Genomic DNA, 23,795 nt, shown 5'->3' on the forward strand with positions numbered 1-23,795 from the left:
CAATACTTCATTTACTGAATCCATTCCTCTTACAACTCACTCTTCACTGGCAACCGTCTTTATCTCAAATGTTCTCTACTGGGCAAAGTGGCTTAGGGCAGTGTCACAGGTTTAAAAGGGTGACAAAGAAAATGGTAGTTAAGTATAGGGGTTCATTAGGGCCTTCCAGATACAAAGAGAGAAAATCAGTAATAAAGCAAGACGTGCAAGTAGAATGTCTCAAAACAGTTATCTTTGTGTTAGCAGGGCTTTTCAGCAGTTTACAAAACAAACTTTAAGAGTTCCCATGGCATAAACAGTCTCAGGGTGGGCATGGGGTACAAATACTGGCCAGGTATTAAGCTTGCCTCCCCTTCTGATAAAGGAAATGGGAAATATTTAATAACATTTTCATAAGAAAGAGGAAAAGACAATAATAGACACAGAAAAGATGCTGAGTCAAAGCATGTGTGTGTACATACCTTCCACACATGTCTTTGTGAACGTGGGATAAAAGCATGTGTGTATGGGGGAGAGGGAAGAGGATTCTTTCACCTGGGACCAAGGAAACCATCATCCATCCAAGAGGCCATGATATAAAGTGGGACAGGACTGGTTACAGAATGGGAGAGAAAATAAATGTAACCAAGACATGGAAAGGGGTTCTAGAACCAAAGAATAGCTCAGTTTAATTGGAGTAGCCTTCTCAATGGGGATCTGGGAGAGAAGTAAGCCTTATACAAATGATCTGAGTGATTACATCTTCAATTCTCCTAAGAAAGACACATAACTAGTCCTATTCTAAAGGAGCAGGACAGTAAACCAACTGGTTACATGCAATGAATGCTTGAAGTTCTCAGGCCTTTTTAAAAAATTTGTATCTATTTAAAGATTTTATTTATTTGAGAGGGAGAGAGAGCACAAGAGGAGGAAGGGTCACAGGGAGAAGGAGACTCCTTGTGGAGCAGGGAGCCCGATGCAGGAACCGATCCTGGGATTCCAGGATCCTGACCTGAGCCGAAGGCAGACACACTCAAATCGACTGAGCCACCCAGGCACCCAGGCCTTTTTTTTTTAAATTAATTTAAGTGGAGCTGGGCGTGGAGTTTGGGTATGGAGCCCAACATAGGAGTTGAACTTACAACCCTGAAATCAAGATCTGAGCCGAGATCAAGAGTTGGTTGCTCAACCAAGCTACCCAGGCACCCCAAGTTCTCAAGCCTTAACTCCCAAGTGGGATCTCAGTTGAGAAGAGCTAGATTAGACCAAGCAAGTTTATGAACAGAAGTGAGCAGGAACACAGGCTGATCAAACTGGGTTAATGTCATTGAGGGCCTGTTCTGGCCACAACATGAAATCACTTCAGGTAGTCAGTCAGTGAGGGAGTAAATATGATCAAGAATGCAATTCAAAAAGAACCTCCTGGCAGCAGTGTGTAAGAGAGCAGAGGGAGGGAACCAAAAGAAGATCATCGACACAGTCTAGGTAAGGGCCTTCAATATGCACTGGAGGTGGGAATGCTGAGCAGGCAAAAGAAATGGCAGGGCTGGAACTGGAATGAAGATCACATTCCGATAGGGCTTGAGATGAAAATCTGCAAGTCATGTACAGAAAGATGGAAACTAAATGAAGGAAACAGCCAAGGTAATTAGTTCCCAGGCAGAAGAGATAACCCCAGGTTCACAGGGATAATCTCTCCAGAAGGACAATGGTTACAAGAGACATAATAAGACAGCTGAAACCAGTGTTTGAGAAAACCCATTTATTTATGAAATATGTGCAGTTTACTGTCAATTGTTCCTCAATAAAACTGCTTTAAAAATTCCATCATTCATGCTCATGTTCTTAAAAGGAAAAAAATTTCCAAGATAATAGGAAAAAAATCTCCAACATCTCTCCTACTTACCCTCAGAACTAAACTCAACAGAGTGATCTATATACTTCTTAGGGAACAAACCATTAGGAGACAAAAAAGGAGCATCTAAAAATAAGCTTGGAGGTCCCTACTGAAGGGACAAGCGATACTATTTTTGATCTCAAAGATTAAAGCATTCTTTTCCCTTGGATCTTTGAGAACAATTTGAAGACTTATTCTCTCCTAAAATGAGTTAAGCTTTCACTGGTTGAGAGTTTTTTTTAGTAATTTGTTCCCAAAAATATATACTAAGAACTATTATATTTTTAGAAAATAAAGAACAAAAGAAAAGCACAACTCAACTATACTTTCCAACGTGAAACACCAGCCACAACTTAAACAAACCTCTCCAAAAACTGAAATATATAAACCAGGCAGGAGCCCATTAGTCCCAAAGGGAAACTTTAATCCAAGCTTTCAAAGTTCCTTCATTTTTTTCAGGTTTATGTAATTAAAATTCTTATAAACAGAGAAACTAAAGTAACAGAAATAATGTTATTATAATAAAACTAGAAATAATAAAGAAGAAAAACGGATTACTCTTTGGCAAATTTCTACCACCAGAAACAAAAGAGCTTACTGTGGAGCACGTCAGGGGAGGGAAAGCAGTAACACTGAGATAAGACAGAAGCACCTTCAGGGGCGCCTGGGTGGCTCAGTTGTTAAGCGTATGCCTTTGGCTCAGGTCATGATCCCAGGGTCCTGGGACGGAGCTCCGCATAGGGCTCCCTGCTCAGTGGGAAGCCTGCTTCTCCCTCTCCCACTCCCCCTGCCTGTACTCCCTCTCTCACTCTCTCTCTGTCAAATAAATTTAAAAAATCTTTAAAAAAAAAAAAAAAAGACAGAAGCACCTTCAGGGAGGAAATGAGTTAACAGAACAGCTTATAGATTCAACAGGTGGCCCCTGTGAGGTAAGAGAACTATGCTTAGATGTATAATGCTTCATCTAACTCTGTAAACACAAGCATTTTCCACCACTTCTTCCAGGTGGCACAGGGCTGACTTACCCAGCCTGGGCTTCTATCTACCAGACCAGCCCACCCAGGAGCAGCATAATGGACCTGTCCCTTGGTAGGGAACTTCCCTATTATTTTAATCACCTAATTGTCATCACAAACACACTAAGGACAAAATATAAAAACTATAAACCTAAGCATGGCTGAAAATAAAACTGAGCAGTGCTTTTATTTGTATTACAAGTAGCACTTTAGACACCATTAGTAAGAAGAAAATACTATAGCAAAGTCTCAACAGAAAAGGAATGGAATGTACAACATCCCTTTCCAACTCAATTCACTGTAAGAATTATCCTTAGAAATGCTATTTTAAGTACTATTACTGTTTGAGTGCTAACACACTTCACAAAGCAGAAAACTCCAATATCAAGTTACATATTTTTACTCTACCTTTCCCTGATATATTCCTTAATTAATGCTAAATCAGCATACCAATGCAAACTGTTCTTGTAAGAAAAACTTCCTGATTCATATACTTGACATTTTAAAGCACTTAAAGAGTTTATAGGACTTAAGATGTCTTTTCAGACATTCTATCAGAAGAAGTTAACCCAGCGGTGGAAATTAAACCCTCCCAAAAGCTTTCACCATCAAGTCTGTGACTGACTGTATGTATTCCTCTTCTTCTAGGCTTCTGATTTCAAGTTATCTGCTTGCCAACCACAAGTCTTACAGATACTACAGTAATGGTTACGTTTAAAAAAGCTCCTTGAAGAGAAAAAACATTCTACCCCTTGCCTGATTCACAGAAAATCTGACAAACACTCCTCTGAAGGAATAAGGGCTCCTGGAAGATGCTGGCAAACACTGGGCTTTGACACTATGAACACTATGAACACCTGGGCTTTTACACAGGTTTAGAACTATGCCAGGTGTTATGAGGAAAAACAAACATACAAAACACCCCAAAAAACTTAAAATGCTACTGATAAAAATAACATATATTATATAAATTCCAGACTACATTTCAGAAGAGAAGAAAAGCTATGAAAGACAGGCTACAAAGGAACGAACATTCCAAACAATGGAAGGAAGGCACAGAGGTCAATGGGATACTGATGAGAAGAGCCTGGGTTGAAGGAGGAGGCAGGTGTCCTTGAGGAACTGTGGGGAGTCAGGCACAGAGCTATGGCTCTGCCAAACCATGACAGGCCTTGAAAAAGCAAAGAAGTGTAATTCCACTGACACTACAGAGCAAAGATTTCTGAGGAGCGGTAGTGTTTAACAAAGATAAGCTTCACAGTGTATGCCAGTAGATTCAGTGGGAAGGTGGAATCAAATAAATTAGCTGGGAGATCATTACAGTAATTCAGGAGAAGAAACTAAAAATGAAGGGGAAAAAAAAATCACTACAAAATACACGCTCACTGGGAAGAGCCAGATATAAAAAACTGGGAAAAAGAAAATCCAGAACTAGTGGTGTATATATAGGGATTAAGGTAGAATGAGAAGCCAAAGCATACAGTGTAAGAGAGCAGAATTTAAGTCTGGGCAACAGGATGGTGAGGGACAGAAACGGGAGATCAACAAGAACTGGTGAGAAGCACTGGACAAAGGTCTGGAACACTGAGTCTGCGGTAAAACAAAGGTGTATGGTGCGTGTGTGTGTGTGTGTGTGTCTACTCCTCCAGATGAATAGAAAATTGTGCCGCTACAGTGGGAAGATAATTTCTCTTTAATTTTAAAATCATATGAGGTTTTATATATTTAAATTTTTTTTTTTTTTAAAGATTTTATTTATTTATTTGAGGGCAGGGAAGAGCACAAGCAGGGGGAGGAGCAGAGGGAGAGAAAGAAGGAGACTCCCTGCTGGGCAGGGAGCCTACCTGGAATCATGACCTGAGCCAAAGGCAGACACTTAACCGACTGAGCCACCCAGGCACCCCTACATTTAAAGTTAACAAAGAATTAGTCTAAAGATATTACGTCCAAGCAAATTACAATGGTGAAGAGTGGGATGAGGAAAAATACGGGAGATAGTTCTGTTCTATTCAAAGTTAAGCTACTAATATGTTGACTGATTTATGTAATCAGAATTGGGAGAAATAAAAGATCTCCTAGGTCACAGCTGCCTGTATTTTTCCTTCTAGGAACTTAAACACTTCAATAACCTCTATCATATGCCTTTTTAACACTACAGGTAAGACCTATGTGATGGGAAAAACCCACCTAAACTCAACTTGAAGAAACAACTTCTCAAATACGGGATGGAATACTGGATGCATCCAAACAGAGAAGGGAAAAAAACGACAGGAATCAAAATAGAAATGACCAGCAACTGGCACCAGAGCCTGCACTCTCAGATTTTCATTTATAAAGCAAACACAACATTGGGATGAAAAACAAGCCCCCAAACAAACACACAAAAACGGCAATCAACTGGATCAAACTCATTACCCCTCAGAGGAAACACTGAAAATTAGCTCATAAGGTAAAAGTTAACGTGGTCTTTCACAAATCTCTAGGAAATTAAATCAATTTTATTATGAAGTTATTTTCAACATATACCTGAATATGCACCTAGATCTGGGATGTGTCTTATAAGTTTAATAATCTTATGAACACAATGGATACCATAAAATATCAAAAGCCTCTTCAGGCTCAGAACCAGCCAGCCAACAATACCACCACCATACAAACAGAAGCTAAAGGACTTGTCAATTTTGTAATTTTTCCCTTGGACAAGTCTTTCTATCCTAATTAGAGTTAAGAAGAATTAACTACTTCTTAGAGGGCTGGGCAGAAAGGCCCCTGAAAATAGGCAGAAAAACTGAGGAGCACAAGCAAGCATGTGACAATCCAAAGACAGAACTGGTGGGATTAACTGGCCTGAAGCACCGCTGCAAGGCAGAGACCCCACCGGTTAATACAGTGTCCACACTGGATGTGCCTGAACCAGACTGTTCGTGATGGGTTCAAGAGCTTGGCTCACAATTCTAAACCCCACCCTTAACAGAAGAGCTCAAAGACAAAGAGCCAGAACAAATGACATGTAAAGATAAATTAAAAATGTGTGTAAAGATAAATAAGAGCAACTAATCCAGAAAGATTTTCCAAATTCATGACAGTTTTCTTTAAATAAAAGCCCTTCTAAAGTGACAGTTGCTATCTAAATCCATTAAGGATAGGAAAATGAAGATGCTTACACTTTACAATGATAAATCTAAATAAAATCTAAAATACTTCCCAAGAGTAAGAGAAATAATAAGAATGACTGGGAAAAAAGGATTCAGTAACAGCCTTCCCAAGCAGGCTTTTACAAAATCCTTGAATTACTAGGATGTGTTTGCCTTAGTCTTGCCTACAGACTAAAGAAAAAGGTAACAGAAATCCTGCCATCAAGATTAATAATTACATACAAGAATTAAGCAAATGAGTAGCGTGTTGGTTTTTATTCTAAACAGTCACATTATATTTTATACATATGGAATGTTGTCATCATGTAAGAAATGAAATACAGGGGGGTGGGAGGGATGGGGTGGCTGGGTGTTGGACACTGGGGAGGGCGTGTGTTGTGATGAATGCTGTGTATTTTGTAAGACTGATGAATCACAGACCTGTACCCCTGAAACAATTAATGTATTATATGTTAATAAAAAAAAATACTAAAAAAAAAAAAAGAAATGAAATACAAGTACATTTTCCAGGTAGCAGAAATTAGCCCTTGATATAATTTTAGTTTATAATAATTGTTGGTAAACATTTCCACAAATTCATTCTACTCAACCAAAATAAAATATGTAATAGTTTTGTTTTTCAACTCTGTAGGGCCACACCTGTAAATATAATGAAAATAATCTGTTATAACACCGAGAAGCTGTGTGGGCCTCTGGGGTGAAGAGGTCTGTTTGCTCCTACATAGTAAACTACTCCTAGAAACTCCTACTTTCTACCTCCCACTTTCCTAATCCGGGAAGAATTAGAGGTTGTCAGGGGAAACCAGAAAGCAGAGAAGCAAGCTTGTTAAATCAGTAACCTTAACAATATACATAATTTAAAGTCAAGAGGCCGTGTTCTGAGGTCTGCAACACAGGGACTCTCCAATCTCAAAGCACTGGTGGAATAATAGCTGCCATTTCCTTGTGATTCAAAGGTCTTCTTAAACTTATTTGCAAGTTCAGAGCTGTGTTTTGGTCAAACGACATGAATTTTGGAAGACTTACCTGATTGCAGTGTTCTGTGTCAGATCCCGTAACATGGGGACAGGAGAACACACTATTCTAAAGAGAAAGAAGAGAGTGAATTGTAACGTTTTGGATAAGTGGAATTAAGATGTTACTTTAGGAAAGAGAAATCATTAAAATACACCAACAAAAATGACATAACCAATTATATCTTTAAAAAAGGACCCTGTCTTCCTTGTTTGTAATCTCCTTAACAGAAAACTATTATGGGCAAATGGCTCATATCAGAATTTATAAAGGATACAAACAAACCAAAAAGGGGCACAGGGGGGTAACATATAACTAAACAGGAGAATAAAAAGAGACGTGATAAATGAGGAAAACCAAATGGTAAATGGTTAATAAATATACCATATGGCATTCCATTTCATTAGTAATCAGAGAAATGGAACTGTAAGCCACAGGGTGCCAATAAGCATCCACTAAATTGACAAAAATTACGGTCATGACAATCAATTCCAAGGGTTTGCAAGAATGTAGAGCAACAAGATCTCTCACAAACTGCCACTGAGATTACAAAATAGTGTAATCACTTTGGAAAACCACCCAATATTATCTACAAAAGAGGAAGATACAATTGACCGGCAGTTCCCAAACTCTGATCTCAGAACCACTTTAAAACATTCCTAAAAATCAAGGACCTCAAAGAGCTTCTGGTTATGTTGGTTATGCCTATCAATATCTACTAATAAAAATTAAAACTAAGAAATTTCTAAAATACTTATTTAAAGGTAACAGTAATAAACCTATTACATGTTAACATAAATAACATTTTTTATGAAAAACTATTTTACAAAGCAAAAAAAAGAGAAGTGTCATTGTCTTACATTTTTGAAAATTTCTTTAATATCTGGCTTAATATCTATCTTAATAGCTGGATTCTCTTATCTGCTTCTGATTCAATCTCTTGAGATAGCTATCACACTACATTCAGCTTCTGGAAAACTCCACTGTACACTCAAGAGAGAAAGAGAATGAGAAAAGCAAATAATATCATAGCAACTTAGTATTATTATGAAAACAGCTTTGACCTCATGGATCTCCTGTAAGGGCTTTAGGGACCCCAAGGGCGCCCTGAACACAGTGACACAGCTACTAGGCTGAAGAGGTGGGCTCTGACCCCAAGTCTTTTTTATAGTCTAGCAGGTTTTCTGTTGTTTTGTTTTCTCACTATTACCAGAAAATAAAATATTTAGGCAACAAGGAAAAAATGCTAGTTAAACTTCCTCCCAGTCACCCCAATGTGCACAAATGAATGCTTACTGATCTGGAAGAACAGCTTCTTCATCCAAAGAAAACTTTCCTTGAATCCCATGACATAGTTCAGGTGGTACATCCACTGGCTGTGGAAAAATGCATTCTTGATCATAAACCCAAAAGAATGGAAAGCAGGGACTCACACATATACGTGTACACCAATGTTCATAGTAGCATTATTCTTAAAAGCCAGGAGGAGGAAACAACCCAAGTTCCATCAACAGATGAATGGATAAAGAAAATGTCGTATATACACACTATGGCCATAAAAGGAAGGAAGCCCTGATACATGCTACAACATGGATGAACCTTGAAAACATTATGCTAAGGGGCGCCTGGGTGGCTCAGTCGTTAAGTGTCTGCCTTCGGCTCAGGTCATGATCTCAGGGTCCTGGGATCGAGCCCCGCATCAGATCAGGCTCCCTGCTCCGCGGGAAGCCTGCTTCTCCCTCTCCCCCTGCTTGTGTTCCCTCTCTCACTGTGTCTCTCTCTGTCAAATAAATAAATAAAGTCTTTAAAAAAAAAAAAAGAAAGAAAACATTATGCTAAGTAAAATAAGTCAGACAAAAGAGGACAAATATTATAGGATTCCATTTATTCCATTTACAAAGAAGAGGTAAATTCAGAGACAGAAAGTAGAAGACAGGTTACCAGAAGTAAGGGGAGAGGAGAATGGAGATGTATTGTTTAAGGGATAACCAGTTTCTGTTTGGGAAGATAAGTAAGTTCTGCAAGCAGATAATGGTGATGGCTACACAACACTGTACATAGATTTAATGCCACAAAATTATACACTTTTTAAATGGTTTTTAAAGATTAAAATGGTACACTTGTTCCTTTTTTTTTTTTTAAAGATTTTATCTATTTTTGAGAGAGAGAGAGCATGTGCGCACATGAGCTGGGGTAAGGGGCAGAGGGAGAAGCAGACTCCCCACTGAGCAGGGAGCAGGACACGGGACTCAATCCCAGGACCCCGGGATCATGACCTGAGATAAAGGCAGATGTTTAACTGACTAAGCCACCCAGGTGCCCCACTTGTTTCTATTTTATCAGCATTTAACAAATGTTTTTCTGATGAATTAACCAAATAATTATACTGTCTAAAAGCATTTTTTGATGGAAAAAGAGACCATACATACCTCTGTGGAACCTGTCTGGTAGAGTTCTAAAATGAAGTCATGGAGTGGGTGATGTTTCCCCACAAATAAGACGTCACCTCCAAGACTGTTTCTTTTAGCTGGGGGGAAAATAAAGAAAGAATAAAGATCAAACAATTATATCTGCAAGAGCAACTTTTATGAGAATAAAATAAAAACATCTAAAATTTAAAAACTTAAGTATAAGGTCTACAAAAAATAACGTAAAAGTGACAGACCTAAACTTGTGAGGTCTCTGTAGAAGAAAAACAAGTTTGACAATAAGGTTTCAAAGATCAAAGACTATCAGAAAAAATTATCACTAAAACAGTATCTGAATATAGTATTATAAGATAAGGGACAAAGTAATTTATACAGAACTCAATTTCTTACTGTAAGAAATATATAACCATTTCCTGAGCAAACCCAAACAAATTATACCATCTCATAACAAAAACTATTCTAAGGATGGCTGACAGAGAAATTATTTCTATAGGTTTATTATAGTGGTGTTAAATAAATTTTCCAATTGAGTCTAGCTTTGCAATTTCCCAATACTTTTAACTGTCAGTATTTTAAATGTCATTCTTTGTACAAAATAACATTTCAGGTTAGCAATCTAAGAGTAAATGCCTTTGTTTCAACATAACTTTTTAAACAAAGTTACTGTTATTTAGAGGGGATGAAGGGAAGAAGGGAGAAGGAGGCAATTAATACACTCCCAGCACAGTAAAATATTTCTGTGTGTGCATGTCATATAAGAATCAAAAAGCCAAGGGGCAGGTACTTGGGTGGCTCAGTCAGTTAAACGACTGACTGCATTTCGGCTCAGGTCATGATCTCAGGGTCCTGGAATTGAGCCCCATGTTGGGCTCCGCACTCAAGGCAGAGCCTGCTTGAGAATTTTCTCTCTCCCTCTCTCTCCTCCCCTCCCCCCGCTCATGCATGCTTACGCTCTTTAAAATAAATAAATCTTAAAAAAAAAAAGATCAGAAAGTCAATGGATATTCTCGAAATGTTGCTTTTTTTTTTTTAAAAGTAGATTCCACACCCAGCATGGAGCCCAACGTGGGATCTGAACTCACAACGCTGAGACCAAAACCTGAGCTGAGATCAAGAGTCAGACGCTTAACTGAGCCACCCAGACACCCCTTAAAGTGCTGCTTTTTAATAAATCTAACAAACACTTGAAGTTAAAAAAAAAATTGTATTTACTATTCAATCTGGATAATACATTTTAAGAAGCAAAGTTGACTTTTCTGAAAGAAGTAAAATCCTATGGTTTATGCCCCCTTTATGTGAATTTTGACAAATGGAAAAAAGAGTCTAATTTCATAGGGAAATGTAAAGTCTGTATGATACAGACTCAATGTTGAAACCAAGTGAAGTACAGTTCTTACTCTCTTCTGGAGTGAGGTCTGGGTATACCTCTTCTAGAGCAGCTCGCAGCCTTCGCTCATCCACAAAAGGCAACAGAGCAACACCTAGGGAAAAAAACGCATACCAACCACCCAGCTATTAGGATCAACCAAATTCCACTTATTACTCGTCCAAATAAACATTTCTAATAGAATATCCTTGCTGCCGTAAACACTCTGGAACTGAACTCTATTCAAATCTCAAATGCAAATACTTTCCGTGTGTTCAGAGAAGAAAAAAGTTTCATATATGAAAACCCATGTTTGCAGAATCTTAACTCCGTGATGATAAAATCTTTAAATTAAATGAACAAGTGGCCACCTGGACACCAGTCTCTGTTCTTGTGCCTTACTTACGCGGATGCCCTTGGGCAAGCCAGTTAATCTGCCAAGAGTTTGAGCTTGTCCTTTCATCTTTCTAGGACTTGGTTTTCAACTAAAATATTCAGAAGACCCGTTCAATGTGAATAAATACATGGAATGTCTTCCAGCTCTAAAACTGCATAGTATTCTTTTTTTACATTTTAAAATCTAATACCTAATTTAGATACAAAAAGTTTTTAAGGACTGGCTTAAGTAATTTTGGGTGCTGGGTAGGAATGCAACTGTTCATATTCAGGCTGAAAACGGTCCTGTGGAATGTGCTGGAATTAATTGCTTTATTTCAGCCTACATTCATAACTTTCAAAGCAACATACCAGTAATACAATTATCTATTTCTAGAAAAATACATGAAGTTATTGAACCGTTTGTATATGTTGTGCTGTATACAGTTTAGTCTTTTAACAAAATACAAAATGTAAAATAAATAGCAAAGAGAAATGCTAAATAGAGCTAAATAATTCTGAAACTACTGCCAGTCAAAACTGCCATACTTGTGATTGTTCCTTTTAAAATGATGAGAAATGAAAGGTTCCCAAAGTTGTCATTAATTATTTAGCTACCATATTTTCAAAGTTTAGAAACAGATTCCATTTCATTACCTAGAAGGGTAATATGCATTTTTAAAAGTTAAAAAGAAACTAAGTTCTAGTGTGAATTTTGAAGGGCCTAAAAAATTATTTCAAGAATATCAACATCTATCACCTGAGTTAGGCTATTTCATCTACTGGTATACATTTACATGGAAAAAACGTAGGGAGTTGTTCAAGTTTTGTTTAGTCATACACTTAAGATCTACACAAATTATCAGAAAGACTTTCCTACAATATCAACTCCAAAAGCCAGCTCCAACTGTTAAGCAACTTGCAGTGCTAATGACAGCAATAAGGTTACTAAGCAACAAATCAGCCCTACTGGGCAGGATAGGAAGAAATACCTTATACCCAGATGTGATAAAGTTAGTGCTTGGGTGAGCTGAGAGTAAAAATGACATTAGCAGCTAATTTCTCCTGAGTACTTATTTATTATGTTAACATGCATTAGCTCAACAACACAAGTAACCCAAGTAGTGGTAACACTTAGGTAAATACATAGTAGTCACACTCTCTGGGTCCAGACCTCAGTTCAGCCACTGTGTGACTTTGATCAAATGACTTAAAATTCTCTATTCATATATAAAATATGTAGCATTCGAAATTATATATATTACAAAAACACAACACTGTAAGGGTTCAATAAATGTTGAAAAAGTACCCAGATATATTTTGTCTTCTATCATTTTAAGACACACTCAACTTAGGTAAGAACTTAAGTATTACCATTACTTTCAACAAGTTTTGAACAGCTGGGGGAATAAATATAACTCCTCACGGTACTAAATTTGACCTAAAAAAAGTTGTGTTATTACAGTCTAATAAATGAAAATACTTACATAAAATATAAAAATATTAAAGGTCTGAGTTTCAACTCATTCTAAAATTCATTTGGAATCTCAAGGGACCCCAAATAGACAAAACAACCTTGAAGAAGAAAAATAAAGTTGGAGGACTCCCACTACTTGATTGCAAAACTTACTAAAGCTACAGTAATTAAAACAATTTGGTATTGGCATAAGGACAGGCATACTGGGCAGTGGAACAGACAGCCCATAAATTAGCCCTCAGATATGCAGTCAATGATTTTCAATAAGGGTGCCAAGACTGTTCAATGGGAAAGAGCAGTCTTTTCAATAAATGGTGCTGGGGAAAATGAATATCCATAGCAAAAGATGAACCCTAACCTTACACCCTACACAAAAGTTAACTAAAAATGGATCAAAGACCTAAATGTTAAGAGCTAAAACTGTAAAATTCTTAAAAGAAAACAGGGAGGAAGCTTCATGACACTGGATTTGGCAATGACTTCTTGCATACGACACCAAAAACACAGGCAATGACAAAACAGTCCAACAAAAATTAAACTTCCATCATAATTAAAAATTTTTGTTCATCAAAGGACATTATCAAACAAAGTAAAAAGACAATCACAAAATGGAAGAAAATAAATGCAAAGTCATATATAAGAGACTGGTGTTCAAAATATATAAAGTACTCCTACAACAACAAAGACCCAATTCAAAAATGAGCAAAAAACTTGGACATTTCTCCAAAGATACAGAAATAGCCAATAAGCACATGAAAAAATGCTCAACATCACCAATCATTAGGGAAATACAAATCAAAAGCATAGTGAGATATTGCTTCATACCCACTAGGATGGCTATTATCAAAAAACAAAAACAAAAAACCCAGAAAATAGACACAAATAAATGGAAAAGACATTACATGCTTATGGACTGGAAGAATACTGTTAAAATGTCCTTACCATCCTAAGCAATCCCTATCTATATATAGGGATTCAGTGCAATCCCTATCAAAATACCACTGGCATTTACCACAGAACTAGAACAAGGAATCCTAAATTTCGTATGGAACTACAAAAGACACCAAACAGCCAAAGCAATCTTGAGAAAAAACAAAGCTGGAGGTCTCACACTCCCTGACTTCAAACCATACTACAAAGCTATAGCAATAAAAACAGTATGGTACTAACATGAAAACAGACATATAGATCAACGGAATAAAACAGAGAGCCCAGAAACCCCCCCCCATATATATGGTCAATTAATCTATGACAAAGGAGGCAAGAATATAATAGGAAAAGACAGTCTTTTCAAGAAATGGTGTGGGGAAAACTGGAAAGCTACATTCAGGAGAGTAAAACTAAACCATTTTCTTGCACCATACGCACAAATAAACTCAAAATGAATTAAAGACTTGGATGTAAGACCTGAAACTATAAAACTCCTAGAAGAAACCATAGGCAGTAAGCTCTTTGACATCAGTCTCATCAATATTTTTTTTGGACCAGTTTCTTCAGGCAAGGACAACAAAAGCCAAAATAAACAAAGGGCCTACATCAGACTAAAAAGCTTTTGTTTCAGCAAAGGAAACAATCAATAAAATGAAAGGCAACCTACTGAATGGGAGAAGATATCTGCAAATCATACATCCAATAAGGGGTTGATATCCAAAATATATAAAGAACTTACACAACTTAATACCAAAAAAACAATCTAATTAAAAAATGGGAAGAGGATTTGAAGACATTTTTTGCAAAGAAGACATCCAGATGGCCAACAGACACAAGAAAAGTTGCTCAACATCACTAATTATCAGAGAAATGCAGATCAAAACCACAATGAGATAACACCTCACATCTTTAAGATTGGCTATTATCAAAAAGAAAAACAAAAACAAGTGTTTGTGAGGTGTGGAGAAAAGGGAACCCTCATACACAGTGGTGCAGCCACGATGGGAAACAGTATGGACGTTTCTCAGAAAGTTAAAAATAGAAACACCATACAATCCAGCAATTCCACCACTGGGTATTTATCCAAAGAAAAGAAAAATACTAATCTGAAGAGATAAATGCATCCCTATGTTCTCTGTAGCATTATTTACAATAGCCAACATACGGAACCAACCCAAGTGTCCATCGACAGACAAATGGATAAAGATGTAATATATATATAATGAAATATTACTCAGCCATAAAAAAGAATGCTTACCACTTCCAACAACATCAGGTTATTATGCTAAGTGAAACAAGTCCTGACAGAGAAAGACAAATACCATACGATTTCACTTACATGCGGAATCTAAAAAAACAGATGAACAAAAACAAAACAAAACAGGAACAGATTCACAGATAAGGAAACAAACTCTTGGTTACCAGAGGGGGAAGAGGTTCAGGGAATAGGCAAACTAGGTGAGTGGACTGAGGGGTATAAACTTCTAGTTATAAAATAAGTCAGTCATGGGGATGTAATATACAATATAGGAATACAGTCAATAATACTGTAGTAATCGGGGCGCCTGGGTGGCTCAGTTGGTTAAGCGACTGCCTTCGGCTCAGGTCATGATCCTGGAGTCCCGGGATCGAGTCCCACATCAGGCTCCCTGCTCAGCGGGGGGTCTGCTTCCCCCTCTGCCCTCTTCCCTCTCGTGCTCTCTGTCTCTCATTCTCTCTCTCTCTCAAATAAATAAATAAAATCTTTAAAAAAAATAATAATAATAATACTGTAGTAACTTTGGTGATAGATGGTAATTAGACTTATCATGGGGATCACTTCATAACGTATAAAAATATGAAATCACCATGATGTCCACCTGAAACAGGATAGTGTATGTCAATTATACTTCAACTAAAAATACATAAATACATAAAAGCCATTTACTGAATAAAAAAAGGAAGTAACAAATGTTGGCAAGGATGTGAAGAAATTGTTAACCATTATGCATTGCCTCACTTTTCCCCTGGATGATTTATGCTATGTCATACTACAAAGATATATATAGAAAGCAAGACATCTGCATGTTTATATATTTACTTATTTATTTAACACTTACATAAACATGCTTACTTATGTACTTATTTTACTTTACTACCTCTTAGCCCTTTCCCTCTAATCAAAATATCCTCCACAAAGCACCTTAAAAACAACCTAAGACTCCAATCCATTTACATGTAACAAAATATGACCATAGAGCACAACACCTGCTAACCTCAGTGGGCTGCATTTCCCATTATCATTCCATTAAAGTAATATGAAATTTCCTTTACTACATAAACCAAAAGTCAACTCTAAAATCTCATTAAATGATTTTCAGTTTGTAAATTATTATTTCCCCCCCCCGTCGCACAATTCTCTGAGTCATGTTACTGGTCATCTGCACCACAGGAAATAACCAAGGAGAAAGTAAAAACATGGTTTAACCAAATGAAATTATCTTAGAAAAATACATGGTCGAAGAAAAGGTTAAAGTGATTTGCTGAAAGGGGCTTTGGCATGAAATAATAGTTGACTTACTGTGTGAGAGACTTCTTTATTGTGTTTTACATTCAGTCATCATCACACATTTGCTGAGTGGTAAAAAGCACGTTAAATTTAGTAGTAATTTAAAATTGACATTCTTAAAAAACTGTAAACAGAAGGAATGAGAAAATAACAGCTAAATAAATAAATAAATAGGAAATAAACTTTAATGATTACTGTCAAGTATTTAAAACTAAATTTCTAAAACATTTTTCATTTTCAAATTTCCATGGAGTGTAAGTGAATCTCCACATAAATGCCATCATGTTTCTGTATTTCTCAGCAACCTTACAAGGTGTCAATGAGCTACTAACTGGAAGCCAGTCCCAAGACCCAAGTCCCATTAATTAATCACAAAAAAACCCCACAAAAGAATGATCAATCTTTTCAATTCAATTTACTGTTTAGGGGAATGCTAATCATTGCTAATGCTAGGATGGATAGAAAAAAATCCAATTTTGACATCTAATTCTTAAAATATTTATCTTTTACAGAAATTCTTTCATCACCTAAATCATGTTTGCTCACAGTTTACTAAAAAGAGGAAACTGTTTTAACAAAAAAGGAATAATATCTAAATTTTACCTTGCCATGCATATTTCTTCCCATTCAAATCAATAGCAAAATCTTCAGGGTAGAAGTCAATTATACTAGAATCCTATGTCAAGGAGAAAAAATAAAGATTCAAAACAAAGTCACACATGTCTGAGTTATAAAGAATTTGACATTTCTTTCATGTTATCAGGCCTGATGAGAAAATCAGGTTTCATTCCTTTAAAAAATGTTATTAAAATATCAGGTCATTAATCCCAATAGTAAAACAAAGTTAACAATTTTATTTTAAAAAATGAAAAAAAAAAAAAGGCATTATTAGAGAGGAATTTTAGAACTGACAACTGTGGACCCAAGACAGTCAATGAAGAGTTTACTGACTCTAATAATTCCTACTTCTTGCCTGACTCTCCTTCTTTCTATCTGGCACACAAAATAAGCTCAGAGAGGATTTTAGGTAGGCCAGTCCGAACTGTGGTAGCCACCACACATGGCTGGAACAAATAAAAATAATGACTTACAGGTAGGCTGAGAACAAAGTAACTGTTATAAGAATTGCTCCCAAACACTAATTTTATTTATACCAGGTAGGGCTCTCATAGCCAAGGAAAGTGGGGGGCGGGGGAGGTGAAAAATATACAGAAGAACTCAATACTTTTGTTTTTGGACTTCACTGTTTTAACTATGAGATGCAAAAGCAACTGTGTCTAATTTTAGTGTAACATATGACACAAACCCAATTACTAACACACTCAAAATACTAAGACACTAACGGGATCACTCATGAGCTTCCGCCATGATGGAGGTAGAAAGTTACCACTTGCAGCTGGAAAAACTCCCATAAGTTGTTCCAATGGTTTAAACTGCAAGAAAGAAAAAAAGTTTAAGACACAATTTTTATCTAAGCCAAAATTCTATGAATTTTATGACTCTAAATAATTAAGCTTACTGGTTTAGTGCCCTTCTCAAAATCAGATGGCATGTCTGCAATACCTTCAAAGTCTGAAGCAAATGGTGCATAATGGAATGGATAATACCACTTCCAGGAAGCACAGCCCTAGAATCATAACAAACAAAAAAAAACCAACAAAAACAAAAATCTACGTTCAATACGGACACAGAAAAGCAAACAAAAATTAGAATATTAGCCTATAACATTCCATTTATAAAACACATGACTTCCAGTGTACATCCCATATATTAATTTTTTCCCATGAGTCCTAACAGTTGTTTTGATTAACTGAACTTTTACTTACTATCAATGGCTCCTTGATTTAAAAACTACTGCAAAGCATCTTTAATAATCAGTAGTTAATACCAAACTTTGTAAATATAATTTGTAAAATACAATTTTATTTATTTGTATTTACCTTTAAAATGTGCTTGGTTACATTTCTTTCCAATTTTAAGCTGCCATCATCAAATAAAATGAAGAGCAGTGGTAGCTGGCACTTACTTAGCATACAGATGGGTAAGGGACATGACTAGAACAATGACTAAATAAAACTTCGTAAGTTTCATTTTATAATTCCCTATTGTATTTTCATTGTGACAACTTTCTCTTTATTATAAAAATATTTAAGTAAACCCATCAAAAAGAAAACAGTACGTTTTACTGATAGAAAAGAGAACTCCTCCTAATACATGTTTTGATTCTATGCCTAGTGAATTAAAATCCTGAGGACAAAAGTAAAACATGAATTTACTATTATACACTCGATAATGCATTAAATTATACTTTCCACTTAATGACAAACTTCTTTTCCCAGATCACACCAAACTTAACTTGCCTTGCTCTCAGAGAACGAAACCATGTATTAACTACTAGTGTTACAATTCCCTATATGTCTACCTAATCTCTCACCAATCTGACATCTCAATTATCAAAAACTTTGTCAGATACGGATTATTCCAATTAGAATGCACTTTATGTAACATCACTACATTACACTGAGGAAATGGTATCATTCAAATGCCTTTCAAATTCTTACTAGTATTTTCTAGGCTTTGTCCTTTGTTCAGTCGTTTAGTGACTATTATTTTTTACTTCCAGTTAAAAAACCACCATACTTTAATTATGTTAAAGACAAAGTACACTCAAACCCACACTACTTGATGCCGAAATCCTTAAGCACAACAAAAATTATCTTTATATATTAACACTTGAGAAGTGTCAAAGGCTTTACAAACAAATATTATATAAGGTAATGAATTTCTAAACAGGAAGCTTTAAAAAACAGTCTGGATTTAATTTCAGAATACAGCTCAGTAATACACAGAAATTATGATCTTCCTAGAATGATTAGCTAGGTTTAGAGGAAAATATTCTCTCTGTACCTGGTAATAATATCGAAGAACCCAGCAGAGCCCCTCAACATAAGACTGTACAACTTTACGACGGAATTTCTCATCAGCTGCATCAACGTCAAATTTGTTCTTGTAGTACCGCTGCTTCCAACCAGCTTCCCATAGCCTAAAACCCAGGCAAAGCCGGTTCATGTTGAATTAATACTTTCCATAATTGTCCACTGGTTTATCACCCAAATCATTTTATATTTGATATCCAGGTGAAATGTGAATGAGATAAACAGTAATGCTAATACAGCTTCATTTAATTATTTCTAAAAAGCCCACTTTCACAGAATTTATTAAAAGATAGTTAAACATCAAAAATCCAAACACTGATTCTAGTAAGACCATTATAAAACTACATTTTGGAAAAAGAGAAAGTAACTATTTATTAAGGTAGATACTGAACACTTGTTTGTTCAAATTTTAATACTGTTTTACATGTTTTTTGATTGTGGACCAATTCTGAAACTACACTGTAAGATTCAAATATTAAAGATATTTTATACCAGTTCCTCAGTTTGTTAAAATACATTTAAACTAAACAAAGGAGTCAATCAAATTACTTTAAAAAAAGATTTGCATGGGTAATTTTTTAAAAAGTAAAAAATGGTTTGTAGAATAATAATCTAGGAACCAGGCAGAAAATTATGTTTATACCTATTCTCCCATCCTTGGGTCTTATCCCTCTTTCAGCTAAGAGTTGTTGGCTTAAGGGAAGGACACATACACACATGTATGTATGTTCTGGTAGAACTTAGAAGCAGGTCAATCAATTCACTAAATTATCATTAATCACTTAAAATACATGTGAAGAACCACTTTTTCAAAGTGTTTTTTCTTTTTAAGTACTCATTTTTCATTCTTTGAAAGATTTAAACATTTTATTGAAGGAACACAAAGAAGCCAAGGAACACTAAAGAAACAAATCAGAACAGATCAAGAACATCATGATGATTCTCATTAAGGGCTATTTTCTACCATGTGCCACAATTCACAAATTAATTACAGTCATGTTCCAGAATACACCACACCACTTTTAATTCCCTCCCACCTGCCCCAAGCATTCACAGAACATCAATTAGGACAAATATCTTCTATGATGTGGATTTTAACTGTTTTACAGAAAATATTAATGAAATACATATCAAGAGTCTCAAGCATTTCTTGAAAGAAGCATTTCCACCTTGACTATTCTCAGCACTGGGATTACACAATAAAGTACTAACAAATCAAGTTAACTATTAAGCTGGTATTGATCAAGATGGCTACCCAATAAAACAGGTAACATACTCTAAGAGGAAAGTCCAGAGTTGCAGAAACAGAGGATCAGGTAAATGCTCAATCACAAGTCACCACATATCTCAGAATCTGACATCAAAGGACATTAGGAAAATATAGAACCATACATGACACTTGAGAAGCTTCTCATCATAAATGCAAACATACCATCCACGTCCTATAAAAGAATCATGAGTTGTGGCCCACTACTGTTTCACTTTGAAAATATATCATTTTGCTAAATTCTTAATGAATTACAATTATTAAGATTGTTGGCCTTTTGCACTCAGAACCCAGGATTCAAATCTGGATTTAATTATACGAGAGGCTATTAATCTTATATAATGATCTCAAATTTCTGGATAAAGAATCAAAGTTTCCTTTTACAAATTTTAAGTATATAGCTAAAAGGAAACTTCTCTGTCATGAAATAGAATTGTATATATGCAAGTCTGTGGTTTTAAAAAATATACGTATTTATCTCTTAACTAAATGACTTTTGCTATTTCATTTGAGGAAAAACCTTTCCAAATGAGAAGAGTAAAGCAAACTATGCTACGTATCCAAGTGTAACTGAACTTTCTATGTTAAGCAGCTTGAAAATTTAATCTCAAAACAGTAACATTCAGATCACATAGTCAGAGCTAAACACCTCATGTCTAGCCGATCTAGTGCCTGGTCTCAGAGGGAAAAGTGGCTTGGAGGACAAAAACCTGCACGCATACTAATCTAGATACTTAGATTTAACAGCTATAGCTTACACATCTCACTGGAATTTACTGACTATTCTAACCCTCCACATTAATTACTGGTGGATAAAAAGATCACAGGCAAGCATCTGAAGGCACTGCTGCTCTAAGCTAAATAGCATTAATTAGACAGCATCTATTTCAGCAATTTGATAACAAAGAGTTACCAAAAAATGGTTTCACCTGACGTTATCCTCTGGCTCAGGTTCACTGTCACTGTCTTCTGCTTTTCGCTTAATTCCTCCTATTGGAGACGGGGAGCCATCAGAAGTGAAACTCGTATTAGGAGATATTGAAGGACTCTGCAAACAATTATGACATTACAGAGGAAGGATTTAATTATTCATTTCACATAAGAAGTTACATCCAACTGCTATTACAATCATGCTTCATGGTAATACAACTGTTAAAGCTATTAAATAGATACGGTAAGTATATTTAGAAGACTGTTCTTGGCCTACTCTACTCCCTCAAAAAAAGAATTATATATTTCCAAGCTTCCTATGCTTAAACTCAAAAGAATCTGCACAGTAGAATAAAATTACTTCAGAAGAAAAAAGAATTTAATTTTATCCATTTTTAAAAATTAAAGGACTGGAATTATTTTTTTCTTTGGTGGTTCCCTCATGTTATGAACTCGTGATCACTTTCTACCAATCAAACAGCAAAGTTGTAAGGGGGAAAATATAAATACCTAATTAGTAATACACAAAATAGTCAGTGCTGGTGAGAATGAAGTTAAGCGGTAAATGCTCAACCTCACACAACCATTTGGAAAGCAACAGTTTAACAAGACTCTGCCAGATAACGGCTAAATTATTTTATAGATAATGTTTTAAATTCAAGGTCCAAGTAAAAATGTATTAGTAACTTAGAAAAATGCAGATTTATTATTTTAAAGACTTGGATACCACTTTAAATTCACTATTATCTTCCGTTTGTATCTAATTCAATGAACACAGTGAACACCCTAAAGTATTTTACTTATTTTTTTTTTTAAAGATTTTATTTATTTATTTGAGAGAGAGAGAATGAGAGACAGAGAGCACGAGAGGGAAGAGGGCAGAAGGAGAAGCAGCCCCCCTGCTGAGCAGGGAGCCCGATGCGGGACTTGATCCCGGGACTCCAGGATCATGACCTGAGCCGAAGGCAGTCGCTTAACCAACTGAGCCACCCAGGTGCCCCAACTTTAGTTTTGTTACATGATCAAAACCACAAGTGGCAAAAAAGGTTTTCATGGTAGTTTTTCTTCTGTTATTCACAGCATATTAGAGATTGTGATTAAACTGAATTATTTTTAAATTGAGAGCTTAGCAGGCTATTTTAATAATACTGTAACTAAAACCTTAGTATGAATGTAGTTCACACCATAGGCCAAAAAATGTTACAACAAAGCAAAACTGTATTTCTCATAGAATTTATAACTTTCTTTAAAAAAATGTATAATTTCCATTTTATTCATGATACTCTACGGCCAATACTGTTCAAAAAAACCAAAACTATAAAATTCAGGAATGCGCTTGTTGTACTTGAAAGTGAGATGGGTACTTTTAGACAGATCTGAGTTTGAAATTCCAAGTCCAACCTTTACTGGTTGTTTGGCCTTGGGCAATTTATTTAACCTCTGTCAGCCTCAACTTAAAATGGGGATAATGTTCTATCTCTTTGTCGGTTACGGCGAGGATTAAATGATATGTATAAAGAATCAACAGCAAGATGACGGCGTGGCGTATGGTGGCTCACCTTTCAGTAAGTCATCACTATTATTTTTTAAACCAACATTAAATCCATATGGATTAAATTATGAGAATGATATTCTTATCAGCTGTCTAAGTACAGAGAAGTTGGGTAAAAAGCAAACTTTCCCAAATTGAAAAACAAGATACAAACTATATCTGGTAACAAAAATAATATACCTGCAAGGGAAAACAAAAAGTGGCTTATTTTTTAATACTAAATATCTACTGCTCTTTTCTGCTCTCTACCAACCAAGTCTTTCCTGACCATACCAGATTCACACCAACTGATTCAAATTCCTTTTTAAAAAGTTTCTTGCAATCAAATTTTATGAAATGGCCACAGATATAGTCAAACTGTATTTCAGAACGCAAAATTTAAAAACACGTATTTATGAGGAAACAGAAGCATTAACAGTGTGGACCATCAGGTAGACGCTACTCAATACTGGACACTAATATGCCAAACAGCTCAAACAGCAAAAAAATCTGTAACGTTAAAGGCTCCCTCTAAATAAACTGGTAATTAGGCTTTGTGATTTCCTTAAATTCGTAACATTCTAGATGAAAATCCCTCTATGCAAAGACTCCAACAGAAATAATTGTGTCAAGGGGAATTAAAACAGGATCGAATAAGCAACTTAAGCAATCATCAACCTCCCTATTCATACTCCCATGGCAGACATTATTAATCAACAGTGGGTCCAGTCCTGTGGAGACTCATTGAATCCTTCTCAAAGCCATCAGAGCTGGCAAAGTTTAAACCGTAGCCCTACCTCCCTGGGAATAAGAAAAGGTATTCTATCATGGACATGGTGTTAGACAAACAAGTCACTCAGTTCCACTTTGTGGGGAAGACAGTCACTATAATCTTAATGAGGGACACCAGCCTTTTCTGTTCTATTCAAGCATCTCATTGCCATC

The 23,795-nt window shown here is 36.0% G+C and overlaps 1 protein-coding gene across 1 annotated transcript in view; it reads right to left on the reverse strand.

Moving 5' to 3' along the window:
• The window catches only part of XRN2 (5'-3' exoribonuclease 2), an 82,612-nt gene that overhangs the window by 19,920 nt on the left and 38,897 nt on the right, over positions 1–23,795 (reverse strand). Inside the window, exons 16-24 of the mRNA XM_035005747.1 lie at positions 21,319–21,437; positions 19,094–19,229; positions 17,706–17,813; positions 17,530–17,619; positions 16,790–16,862; positions 10,888–10,971; positions 9,491–9,588; positions 8,358–8,437; positions 7,074–7,130 (exon numbers count right to left, since the gene is read on the reverse strand). Coding sequence (XP_034861638.1) covers positions 7,074–7,130; positions 8,358–8,437; positions 9,491–9,588; positions 10,888–10,971; positions 16,790–16,862; positions 17,530–17,619; positions 17,706–17,813; positions 19,094–19,229; positions 21,319–21,437 — 845 coding nt within the window. The remainder of the gene's footprint in view (positions 1–7,073; positions 7,131–8,357; positions 8,438–9,490; positions 9,589–10,887; positions 10,972–16,789; positions 16,863–17,529; positions 17,620–17,705; positions 17,814–19,093; positions 19,230–21,318; positions 21,438–23,795) is intronic.

Source organism: Mirounga leonina, unplaced genomic scaffold (assembly GCF_011800145.1).
Source record: "Mirounga leonina isolate KUSES-001 unplaced genomic scaffold, KU_Mleo_1.0 Mir_150, whole genome shotgun sequence".
Taxonomy (NCBI): domain Eukaryota; kingdom Metazoa; phylum Chordata; class Mammalia; order Carnivora; family Phocidae; genus Mirounga; species Mirounga leonina.